The sequence below is a fragment of the Lissotriton helveticus genome, chromosome 3_1 (assembly GCF_964261635.1).
Source record: "Lissotriton helveticus chromosome 3_1, aLisHel1.1, whole genome shotgun sequence".
NCBI classification, from domain to species: Eukaryota; Metazoa; Chordata; class Amphibia; order Caudata; family Salamandridae; genus Lissotriton; species Lissotriton helveticus.
Genome location: NC_136061.1, coordinates 1,401,592,432 through 1,401,605,832, shown reverse-complemented (window position 1 = coordinate 1,401,605,832; position 13,401 = coordinate 1,401,592,432). Strand labels below are relative to the sequence as shown.

At 44.9% G+C, this 13,401-nt stretch overlaps 1 protein-coding gene across 12 annotated transcripts in view; it reads right to left on the bottom strand.

Moving 5' to 3' along the window:
* KALRN (kalirin RhoGEF kinase) overlaps positions 1-13,401 on the bottom strand; it is a 1,598,314-nt gene that overhangs the window by 211,167 nt on the left and 1,373,746 nt on the right. For all 12 annotated transcript variants that reach the window (XM_078682047.1, XM_078682045.1, XM_078682043.1 and 9 more), the window contains 2 exons: positions 1,934-2,000; positions 1,211-1,314 (listed from right to left, as the gene is read on the bottom strand). In XM_078682047.1, the coding sequence (XP_078538173.1) occupies positions 1,211-1,314; positions 1,934-2,000 (171 nt within the window). The remainder of the gene's footprint in view (positions 1-1,210; positions 1,315-1,933; positions 2,001-13,401) is intronic.

The window sequence follows — 13,401 nt, the reverse complement described above, 5'->3', positions numbered from 1 at the left end:
GTACACAGATTATCGACTTCATGACCATCCACTGAACTTGCTGCATGCTCTTTCATATTTATCTACCTCCCATATTTGGGTGAGCACACAGCAACCACATGATCATAGCCTACAAAAAATGGATCAATGCATTGTGAGCTATCAGAAATCCTTTGCAGGCATTAAAAAGCAAAAAACGACAAAATACTATTTTGCTCGTGTAACGTGAGCATTACACTGTGTACATTGCAGAGAAACTGAACATAGGTCCTTGGGTCTCGTACAGGGCAGCTTGTCTAGATACTCACAAATATTACTATACATGCATATCCCCTTTGATTCATATATTAATGTACAAATTCGCCATTCCTCTATCAATGCATCTCTGTATCCTTCCTGCCACTATGGGGATATGAAATACATGTTTGATTCATTTCCAGGGAGGAAAAGTGGTCTGATTTTAACATATCCACCCACAGATACATCATCAAGCGATCCTTTCATTATACTTTCTACCTTTGGATTCGAAAATAATAGATATTAATGCTCTATGTTCTGGAATACTACTACTCTAAATCACCAGTGGCAGAGCTATCACTACCCATGCTGTAGATACTGTGTAAAGGGCAGACTATGAACACAGTCTAAAAATCAGAAAAGAAACTATGTTATTCCCACCCTTACATTCTGTGTTGACTTTGAGGGTTTGGGTGACGGTGATGGAATGGTTATTGTGGAGACCAACATATTCCCACGCGCCCAGTAAGACTTGCCCTTTTTAGGAACAAAGCTTTAATTCAACTCTTTGCTGCAACTGTAGAAACATATCTACACTAAACAAATATCTGTTTATCCCCTGCAGGTTCATGCAACCGTCTAGCTCCATAATTACAAAATGAGTAAGTCATCGCACTCTTCATGTTACAAATGCAAGAACTCATACGCAATTTGGGAACATTCTTATTATTCACAACAGCTACAGTCAGACATGTTACAGCATTGGATTTAGCTAATAGTAGAATGAAATCACATTAGAAATCACCACCTACAGCATGAAGCTTGTGCTGGAGTTTAGCACTATAATGTCTTTAATGGGGTTTGACTATTAGTTCAGAATTGTACTGCTTCTTCAGCAGTAGAGCCATAGTCCTAGAGGCAACAAAAAGCCCACCAACACTTTCCCCATAGTGACAAATGGCAACACAGCTAGCAAAGGATGCGGTCTACTCACTCTTTATGCCAGTCATAAATTTGGTGAATGTTGCCAAAGGCGATCTTTTCCTTTCCAGACATCTCTTCAGGAACTCCTTTCTCTTCAATTCGCTGCATGAAACCCTTCAGGTGAGAAAGAAGAGCCGAATCAACCCCCATATTCACTTGGATGAGGCAAAGTGAGAATCCTTGAGTCAGTGACATTGATTTCACACATCCAGATAGTAAGATCATACTACCACTCTTCACGCGGCTGTTAAAGGCGTATGGAAAGATTTTTTTAAAGGGAAATTTGCAATGTATGGGACCAGATGGAGTGTATGTGCACTGAAGGCACACATATGCCCTAGGAATATATACAGAATAACAAATCTATGGTTATCAAAAGTATTTGCATAGTCTGATATGAGTGAAATGAGGAGAGAGGAGAGCCTGTGGGCCTACACATTCATATAGGACTCTTTTGGTGGACTAAAAATGGTTTATTGGAGGATATGTTTAATGGAAAATGTGCTACAATGTTCCCTCAAATTTGAACATCTTTCTATAGAACTAGTATTTGATGTGTCATGAAAGGCTCAAATCATACCTTTTTACAGCGCTGATAAGAAACATCTCAGAACCAAGCATCCAAAGAAAAAATGACTTATGTTTTAGAACTTATAGGCCGAACAACATTTAGCACAGAAGTAGCTGATCAACAATAGTAAATATAGACGTGCGCTAAATGGTATGCACTTACCTCAACCACAATTCCTAAATCTTTGACGTAATCCTTCTCTGTTTGTACGAGTTCATTTAGGACAAATCTAAACAAATACAAGAGAGCATCGCTTCAGTTACATGCACTTTATTGTTGAAATAGATGGTAGATTAATAGAGGATGGAATCGATCTGAAGTCTAAGAAAACAAAAGGAATGACAATGGCTGTTGCAAGAGAAACAAGAGGATGGTGTCAAGGTGCCCTTATGAGAGGGAGAAGGGACCTTTAAAAGGGGAATTACTTGGAGGATATGTGGAATCAACACTGAGGCTTACCTAAGGAGTGCTTTACAGAGGGAATAGCTCAAAGACATTCGAAGCATTGATGTTCAAAAACAATATCTTCAAGAAGCAGGTTTACCCTATAGACTGCTTTTATGATGACGATTGCACGCTGTCAGATATTCCATCTACATGGTTGTAGTAAAATTATATGTTCTACTCCTTTAGAGGACTATTGCAGTTATACTGAAACTAAATATTCACAACAGTTCTGGATTCTTCATAAGCACTTTCACCATAAACCACAAAGTGTGCTTTTTATTGTGTACTGTGATACAGGAGCCTTATGGTTAGCGAGTTCAGCTGACGTAAATATTAAGTACGCCAGTAGCAGATAATCCAAGATCAATTCCTGGAGGTTTACTAAATACCTACGCTTTACTCGGTAAAACTGAGATCTTCCTTGTGGGTATATACTTGCTGCTTTGGCAACAGAGCAAAGCCACAGATTTCACCACAGTGACTGAGAAGATAATTATGGCCATTCATCAACCCATACAACACATTGTTCTGATTCAGATCACTTTAACGCCAACAATGCAATGTCCTTTGTTGCTTCAGATCCCAAACTGTAAACTGACCATTCCTTTAAAAAAATATATATATATATTTGTATGTAAGGCGCATACAAGCATCCCAAAGATCGCTGGGTAGCACTCCTAACATACACACACACATTAATACAGACATAAATATAAAACATCAGTCACCTTGTGCGTAAAACAAATGTAATAAACATGATATTTTTCATATTCAGTGGAAACAAACAGCATAATAAGAGCTTCTGCAGAGCTGCACAATTGCCCATCGTTTAAAAGCTTCTAACATCTGTGCTTAGGCCATATCTCATTGTTCAGTTAGTAGTCTACTTGTGAAAGCCAAGTGAAACAACATTCTAATGGCAATCAAGACACACTGGTAGCTCTACCATAGCTAACACATTCTCCATGCACAGCTACGGTCTTTTACTTAATCAACCTATTCTTGAAAGATGAACATTCTAATAGTGAACTAGGGTCAACTGTAAGCTCGGCCTTCATGGCAGCAGCATAAACGGTGTTGGAGTATAATCACTGTTTCTTATTTAATCAACATTCTGTTGATGAAATGTTATTATAATTGCAATCAGCGCCCATTGTAGCTCCTATTTCTAGATCTAGAATGTGTTTTAAAGGCAAGCAAAGCCTCTTTTATATGAAATCCTGTGTCCGTAACGTACGAGTTACTTACCTTCGGTAACGATGTATCTGGTAGAGACGATTCTAGCCGCAGATTCCTTAATGTAGAATTATCCCCAGGCGTAAGACTGGATCCGGAAAATTCTCTTTGCCACAGCATCTTTGCGTGCCGGGGGTGGTACCATGTGACTCCACCCTGACGTCGTCCACGGGCATGACGTCAGCAAGGTCACATAAGCCCCGCCAACGTCAGTTTTCTTCTGAGAACTTTTCCGCGCCACAACGTGGAGCCATCATAAACAAAAACTGAGAATATAGGAACAGTGTGTGAAAACAATCCGATAAACAGAAAGGAAGAGCAAATGGTGAGGAACAGCAACATTCGGGAGAGTGCCAGGCACTGTGGCACCTAAAGTCATAGAAGGGAAGAGCAGAGCACAGCTACTGCGAAGCAACCCTGCAAGCAAATACAACATCCTCCCTGAGGGCAGAAAAGTATGTGAAAAATGTAAGAGCAGACGAAGAGGCCTACAATCACAGTCCATAAACAGTGAAGGACAACAAGGCCAGAACAGAAGAGTAACAACAATTACCCCCAGACAACCCCAGCAAGGAGAGGCGCATCCTCTGTAAGAGCTAAGGGCCGAGGCACAGCCAAGAGACCCCAACTCAGAGAACTACAGAGGAGTCCGAAATTTGAAGCAATGAAAAGGGGAAGAGCGTTAGTAGGACCAGGGTGCGGGGACGCAGAAGTACCACCAACCAATCACCAGAAAGGAAGGAGTGGATCAAACCAACAGAACGAAGCATCCCACTAGGGAGGAAGTGAGAGAGGGCACTCGCAGAAGGCAAAACCACCCCGAGTCAGGCGAGTGCAGAAGACCAAGCTGAGGGTCCTCGTAGACCGGGGAGGAAGGGCGGGTCATGAAGAAATCTGCTGCTAGAATCGTCTCTACCAGATACTTCGTTATCCAAGGTAAGAAACTCGTACAGCTGATAGAAACTACTAGCCGCAGATTCCTTAACATAGAATAAATACCCCTGCCATACCCACGAGGGCCTGTGAGAGCCTCCCAGAATGAAGAAACACAGGGCCCCAGCAGGGGATGTGTAATGGGGACAAGAAGGGCTGCCCAGCCCCCACCAAGCACAAGGAAGCAAGGACGAGGCAAAGGAAGGCCAGGACACCCTAGCCCAGCCAAGGTACCATGGACATCCGCCAGATAGCCCCAGAAGGACAGACAACAGCAGAGATGCACCGAGGAAGAAAGAATCACCCCAAGGCTCCATGGAGAAGAGGTAGAAATGGAGGTAGCCCCCCCCCCCACAGGAAACACACACAGTGAAGGAGACAGCTGAACCAGCCACAGCCTCGAGTCAGCAGACGAGGCAGAAACGCACCACAGTCAAGAAAGGCGGGAGTGAGAAGAAAGACGTAGTCTCGCATGGCTCCAGCAGAACAAGAGGCAGGAGCACAAGGGCCCACGCCAAGGCCCCCGGCTGTGGACCAGGCGGGTGCAGCCGGCAAGTACCATGAAACCGGGTGCCCAGACCAAGCCGAGCACAAGACGAAGGCAAAGAACAGGGAAATCCAGAACAACCCCTAAAAGGAGACCGTTCCAGACATAAACCGACCCACGAAAAGAAGTGGGACCAACCAGAAGAGAAAAGGAAATACGTAGGATGGACCATAGCAGTCAGTCACAACACAGGAAAATACCAGGAGTCCTAACTCCCCTGGAACACCAGACAGAAGACCAGGCCGAAACGCTGGACAAAAAAGGGCGGAAACACCACAGCACAACACCCCAGACAGCATGCCAAAGCTGGTCCAGCGATGCAGCAGATACTGAGAATGACAGAACCTGGAGCAGCGCAAGCTACGCCCAGACAAGATCAAAGAAACCGCGCCAGCGGTATACACCGACGCCAGGAATGGCGAGGAACACGCAAAATGAAGTCCACACCCTACCAGCGTAGTACAGAGATGCTACAAGTACCCCACTTAGGGTATGACACATTCCAAAGAAAAAATGGGAACCACTCTTAGGGGGAAAAAATACAGCATCAGAGAACAAGAACATAAGACCTGCGATAGGAACCGCAGACGGCTTAGCAATCAGCCCAAAAAGACACACTTGCCAATCAAGGACCCGATGCCGGCACGGCGCCGTGGAGTCCGCCACAGGCGCCGGCTCGACGTCTATCGGCACCAGAGTGGACATTGGTGGCGCCAAGTCGACCACCACCACGCGCTCCCTAGGAGAATGGGGCGGGGTCGGGGCCTATTCAGCTAAGGAACGGCCACGAGAAGGGGCTGGCTCGACCTCACATGGGGCAGCCGCCCGGTTAGAGGGCCGAGAGGGACTCGGGAAAGCACCCCAGACCCCGGCCTCCACCCATGGCACCACTAGGACCGGGGAGGAAAGCCTTCGGCGCCAGCTCGGCCCCTGGCGAGGCAGCCGCCTGCTCAGAGGGCTGTGGGGAACTCTGGGACAAGCCCTGAGTCCCGGCTTGCGACGCCACAGGGAGCCCGAAGGGATTTGCAGCGAGGCAGGGACGTTGTGGGTGGAAGAGGGGAGCCCTGCAGGACCGCGCCCGATGACACCACTCTCCTACAAACTGAAGCCGAACGCGTTGGTGCCAGGGATGAAGCCGTCGGCGACCCCGCGGAAGGCCCCGCGTGAGACAAGGGATCCGCAGGCGTCTCAGGAGGAGGAGGAGGACGAGGGGCCAAAGAAGCCTGCAAAGCCGCAGCGTAGGCTTTCAATTGGGCCCTAGGTCCCCGACACCAGGAAACGGCGGGTAGGGAGGCAACTGGTGGGGGTGCACGTCCAGAGGAGAACCCGTGCCCTCCACTCAACGAGGACAAGGCCTCGGAGACCAGCTGCAGGACCTACCAGCTGGCGAGTGACGCCCTTGGGTCCATGGCGCAGGGCGATGCCGCAGACTGAATCAGCAGTTCTTGGCTTCCGAGGTAGGGGACGGACGCTGGGACGACACCGACCTGGACAAGCAGGCCGACAGCAATTTCATCCGGCGCTCCAGCTGGGACTTCGGTTTGAGGTGCTGACAAGCTTCGCAGTCCGTAGAGTCATGGTGCTCACCCAAACCACATGAAGATAGGGTGAGGGTCCGTCGCCGACATCTGGCGTGCACACGTCTTAAAGCCCGAAGGCATTCGCACACTGTTCCTAAAAGCAAAGCGTGAAAAGGAGGCCTGAAAATTGGCCAGGACATGACCTGGATCAGCGTTGCACGCGGAAAAGAGAAAAAACTGACGTCAGCGCGCCGGGGTGGGGCTCATGTGACCTTGCTGACATCACGCCCGAGGACGACGTCAGGGCGGAGTCATGTGGTACCGCTCCTGGCATGCAGACATGCTGTGGCAAAGAAAATTTTCCGGATCCAGTATTACACCAGGGGATAATTCTACATTAAGGAATCTGCGGCTAGTAGTCTATATCAGATAGCATACTTAAATGTGTTCTCCTAGGACAATCAAACAAAATAGTCAAGTATTTCACTCCCTGTTTTCATTAAACCTCTCCTAGACTGAAAAAGGATTTGCATGCTAATTACACCGAAAAACACCAAATTAAAAGTTAAAAAAGGTCCTATACTGCCATTCTAGTGTAATTTATAAACTACTATGCCTTTGGCCTTGTAGTTTATGTCATCACCAGAAACCACAATGAAAATACAGGACTATATATGTAGCTCACAAATCTAATTCACTTGAAAAGCACCTGACCATCACATTTATTTCTTTGTGTCTTCGTAGGAAGATTGTTTACATCGCTCTCCTAACTATGTTACAAACTCTGCATCCTTCAAAATATGCACTAATATTAGACAGGCTTCACGAGTGCTGATCAACAAAGCTTGATGGTACATAGTGCTCTGCCCATTTTGTTAAATATTCATGGCATAAGTACTGGTATGATGTATGCAGTAATCACACAACCTACTGCCTGCCATTTAGTCTATGAATAGAATCGCTCTTGATCAGGGCTAGAGTGATCTTTCATTGTTAACCTCCACCGGACACCAGTTGGCTGCTTGATTGTGCGGATACCAGAGGTGATTTATGATTTGAATACAAAGCCATATGATGGTTAAGTTGGAGTAATGGAACATAAAATATGAGCAATTTGACGCACTCTGTGGTTCAATATAGGACTGATTCAGTCTTCTCTGGGAGTTTCCTGCCTTAATGGAACAACCCTAGTGGGGTATGATCTCTGTCTGAAATGCAAGAAATAGATAATAGCTAAGACATGGCGTAGATGGGAGTTAGCTGCATTCACCTGCCCTCTTACTCATGGAAGAAAACCTGTCTTTTTTTAATAGAGCATATTAAGAACTTGCTGTGCTGGAATAGATTTCTGCCCAGAAGATCAGGGCCCATATAATTTAGATGCCAGTTGCCAGTGTGGAGTCCAGAAGAAGTACCTACAAGCACTAGCCTTTAGATACAATTTGCTCTTCAACAACAGATCTGCACTCTGATAAGAAGTTCTACATTGTCCAAGATATTGGTTGACTTCTCATGGAGATCTTGTAAGATCTGAAATGTCATGAAAAATGTTCCACACTTCAGCCAATTTTAAGTGGGTCCATTCAGTTATTGATCTGGTGGTGGAAGAGAGGTTGAGGTCAAACCTTGCAGTTTACATTACCTTCCCCAGGCAGGGGATGCACCACACTTACACTGGGTCTCATTTTGGGAAGAAAGTGCATGCTCCTTAGCAACATAGCCTGCCATGTCCCCACCCAGATGCCTGAAATAACTGACGTTTTCACTATCAGTCAAATGTACTGTTCCATCACTATGACGAAAGTAAACTCCTACAAATCTACAAGCTATTTTGATTCTTTTTTGCCATGTTTCTTATTTAGTTGGGGAATCAATTCTTCAAGGTGGACTATGTATAAGAGTCTTGCGCTGAGGAACCCGAGTAGTATGATAAGCAAAGGAATTAGCAGATACCATGGCTCTCCCTCGATCATGAGACCTCGTAATCAATGTTCATACCAGCAGCTGTGGTGTATGTTGTTGAGCAATGCAATAAGCCAATAAACCAAGAAGGGTAGAAAAACTAACTAAATACAATAATAAATAAACATAGTTCTTATTCAGTAGACAATTGTTGAGTACATAAAAACAGCAACAGAAAAGATATTCAAATGTGTTTCCTGTTTCCGAATGGCACACAGATCTTTTTGTATGCTCTGATCAGTTAACAATGAAGGCCTTGAGGTTTTTAATTTGTGGCTAGTGCTGCATTCACAGACAATAAAACAGCTTATGTTCTTCTAGGAAACAGGATGACACGTGGCCAGAGCAGCAAATCACCAGATCTTTTTTTCTTATTTGGCAGTTTTACATAGCGCAAACATGGCCCATCAGGGTATCACTGCGCTGTACAAAAAGCAGGTAAGTTATACATACAGGGAGAAATGAAAAAGGGATATGCAAGCATCAAAGCATATACAATATAACACTTGATCAGCATATTCAGGCTCCGCACGCGCCTCCAGAAAGTAGTCATGTGAGTGGTTTCAGGGTTACTCTTGAAGAAATCTAGAAATCAAGATGCCATGATGTATGAAATCAATAACTGGGTGGATGGCCGCGAACTGCCTGAAACTCAATGTTGGCAAAACAGAGGTTATTATATTTGGGAATAACCCTAACCTCTGGACGCCAGACATATGGCCCATTGAAATGGGTACGCCTCCTGGACCATCCTGGAAAGCCAAGAATCTGGGGGTGACTATGGACAATAAACTCACCTTTGGCGATCAGGGCAGTGGGGTGGTTTCAACGTGCTTTTTTCTCCTCAGAATCCTGAGGAAAATAAAGTTCTTCCTTCCAGAGGACAGCTTTAGGACTGCAGTCTCAGCCATCATTTTGTCATGGCTGGATTATTGCAACAGTCTGTACTTGAACCTTCAAAAGAACCACTTGTACAGACTCCAGCTGGTGCAAAATGCGGCAGCCAGGCTGCTAACTGGCACGCCTAGGTTTGTCTCAGTTAGAAATGGACTTCGTCACCTGCACTGGCTTCCAGTCAAGCAGCGTGCACAATTTAAATTGCTTTGCACGTTTTTTAAGTTCTTGATGGGCACTGTCCCAGAATATCTGAGAAGTTGAATTAAATGGTATATCCCTGGAAGAATGTTGCGCTCCTCGGTAGGAAAACAAGTGATTGTAACCAGAGTGAAAAGAGCGAACTGGGGAGGCAGCAGTTTCATAGTCTGTGCCGCAAAAGCTTGCAACAACTTACCAGTGCAGCTCGGGAATTCCACTGAGCTTCTTTCCTTCAGGAATGGGTTAAAAACGTGGCTGTTCTCTGAAGCACCCTCTGTATCCATTGAAACCAGTTACAGTGCTCAGCGCCAGGACACCCTTCGGTATAAGCGCGCTTTAAAAGCTTTAACATAAATTAATTTTTACTTCTTTTTTAAAGGAGAAAGTCGAGGGGTTAGGCCTGGTTGCAGGAGGCTGTGCGTTCCAAATTTTTGGGGCTTGACCAGAGAAGGATTGTTTGTAAGGTTTCTATTTGCTGAAATTCTGTGGTTCAACAGAAGGGAGTGTGATGTATTCCTATAGGTCCTGAATCGATCCCCCTATTCCTGACCCTATTCTGGTTGGTAAACTAACAAGTTAACTAGTAATCAGCCCATGAGGCAGAAAATCCCCATGATGCAGATACCGTTATCGGACGCAGTCACACTACGGCACAGGAACGTGTTATCTGATTAGGTCATAACGCTTGCGATCTAATTAGACAAGCGATATTCCTCCAGCCCCTGATAAGGCATACGGAGTTCTCATAACAAATCAAACCTATGACAACCTGGGCAAAACCCTGCGGCCATTGTTTTGATTTCACCGAGAACTTCAGCAAAAGAATGTGCTAACGAGCAAGTCGTATGACATCCTTATTGACGTATCTATGTCCATCCTTACGTCAATCTCGGCACCTTAAAGGTATAAATATTACCGATATTGCCCTATGCAAACACACGCGTGGTGACGAGACGGAGCAGCCATACTTGCCGAAGCGAAGAGCAGAGCAGACCCCGCTGGCGCAGCCCCGCCTTCCTGACGCGCTGCTTTCTCCTGCCGAGAATTCCAGCCCCTCGCAGGCAGCCTGGAATATCGAGACCAGAGAGAGAGATACCATCCCTCATTCATCCTAACTTCCAGGTACAGAACTGAATAACCCCTCACAGAGAATTCTTTAGTTATTCACTTGGCAAAAACAAACTTAACTTAAACTAACTTTCTATTCCCGCCCACGTATTAGGCTTAGGTCAGGTACACGGGGTAGGCGTATTTAGAAACACCAGTTGAGTACGTTTAGTCAAATGTATATGTGTATGTAATATATTTTATTCATTTTAAAACATCATATGGCTTAGAAACCATATCAATGTTTTTACAGTATTATTTTATACTGCTGCTTTTAATGTATGCACTTTACTTAAGTATTGCAATAATATCGATCCATTTCTCTTGTATGAGAAAAGAGACTGATCAATAAATACCACCTTTTATTGAACACGCCCGTCTCTTCCTTTTCTCTACAATCTGATGAGACTAAGAATGCACGTACTGACTGAGTAAAATAAATTGCCTTTTGTTCACACGACTCTCGAGATATACTCTTGATTAGGGGAGAGCAAAGTTGTCATGTTCTATGGTTGTCAGAAACTAAATCCCTTCTTGTCTAATCAGGGGAGTTAATTCTTTCCTGAACATTCGAGAAAGTTTCTAGTGAACTCTGAGCTAAGCTGGCAAACCCAAAACTTAAGTCTAGTATCGACAGTAGTAGACCTAGTTAACGTCTGGTCTAGGCCTTTACTGCTGTAGGTATTATTCCAATGCGCAGAGCCTATTGGGATGATAGGAACTACACTACAGGAGTTGGCGCTTCTTAAGCAACGAAGACCACCAGACAGTTCGAGCTTATTGGCCAGGTAGACTTGGGTGTTCTGTGCAGGACCTTGTGTGTCATGCAGGCTATCTTCACCTGGATTTTTGCTTCAAACAGGAGCTAATTTGGCTGGTTTAGAACTGGAGTAATGTGGTCGAATCTTCTGGATCCCTTGATGAGCCGAGCAGCAGAGTTCAGTGTGGTCCTTAGTGGTTCTAGCCTTGCTTTAGGCAAGTCTGCAACAGTAGCGCTCCCGTAGTCTAGTTGAGAAATGACTAGAAACTGGACAGCTAGCTTAAAGTCATAGGGAGGCAAAAAGGGTTGAAGTTCCTTTGCGAGAACAGATGGTAGTTAGCTTCCCTGGGGATTGCACCGATATGGTCTTGCATATGTGTCTAGAATTATACCTAGCGATCTAGCAGATTCAATAACATGGGGGGGGTGCAGTTGTGAATTGTTAGTTGTTTAAGCCATTCTTCAATGGGGACAGAGTGTTTGTGAGGCGCGATCAAGATTAATTACGTTTTGAGAGTATTTAGCATAAGGTGGTTGTGTTTTAACTATTGTTTTGTTTTCAGCAGGGTGCAGTTGAGAGTTCAGATATCTTTTGGTGAGGAAATGTTCAACTAAACTTGTGCATCATCCGTATACATGTGGTACTGAATGTTTCAGAATTTCGGTAAGAGGTTCCATGAACAAGTTGAATAATGTGGTGAGGGCGTGGAATCCTTCAGCTACTCCAATTGACACCGGAGTAATGTCAGAAAGGTTGAGTCGTCTTTAATTCTTTGTGTTCTGTTACATCGCGAACCAGTTTAAGACAGGACCAGATAGCTTGATTGAACTTCTGGAGTGAAGGATAGAGCTGTCATGTTTAACCATATTAAACGCAGAAGAGAGATCAAGAAGTATGAGCAGGCACAATTTGTTCTGATCAAGTAGTCTCAGGGCATCATCTAAAATGAGTGGTAGAGCAGTTTCAGTGCCATATCCCGTTCTGAAGCCAGATTGGCAAAGGTAAAGGAGATGAAACTTCTCAATGTGCTTGCAGAGCTGCAGGTGTACACATTTCTTCAGTAGTTTTGCTAGAGTCAGGATGTTCGTGATTGGATGGAAATTGTTAAGGTCCATCAGATTCGCATTACGTTTTTTGAGGGTAGTGTTAACTTGACCTATCTTTAAGCAATCAGGAATCATGCCCTGGGAGGGATGCATTGACAATCTTAGGCCAGAGAGGGAGTATGAAAGATCTAAGCTCTTTGATGAGCTTACGGGCAGAGAATCATTGCAGTGGGTGATAGTTTTATCAAAATTAATGTTTGGAGGGTCTCGAAGGCATCAGGAACTTTTGAAGAAATTCTAGGTAGAAGTATTTTTTGTAGAATGACCAGTCTTCTTAGTCTTTTCAGTGAAATGGGTCGAGAATTCATCTCCACTGGGTAATGGTCCATTGTCTAACGAAAGATGGTTAGGTTTGTCAATTATGTGACGAGTTCGAATAGCTTTTTGGGTCTGTTTTTAGCGTTATCAAGTTGCGTCCTAAAGTATTCTGCTTTTGACCTTCAGATGTGTTTGTTGTAAGCGCTTAAATTCGATTTTTGGCACCACAGACAGAAACGTTTCCACTTCAGTCTATCTGTTTTTATAGTGGCATCAGCCCTTGCCTCTGAGAGAATGTCCCTGCAGTCCAGGGGAATGATTAAATCTGCGAATTCATGGAATTCAGGGGACATGCACAGTGTGGACAGAAGTCTGGTTTGGATGAGGGACCTGGCCTTGGCTCATCACCAAGAGTGAAGGTCCTCCTGAAGAGGCAGACTAATCGGGGGATCGATTGACATGCTGAGTAGCTCGGGATACCAGTATCTTCGTGCCCAGTCCGGAGCCACAAGGATGACTTGGGCCCGGTCGCGCCTGATCTTCAGCACTCTGGGCAGAAGTGGTATAGGCAGAAAGGCGTAAAACAGACCGCAGCTCCACTCGCGACAAAAAGCGTCTCCGAGCGAGTGCAGCCTTGGAAATTCCAACTCGCAGAACT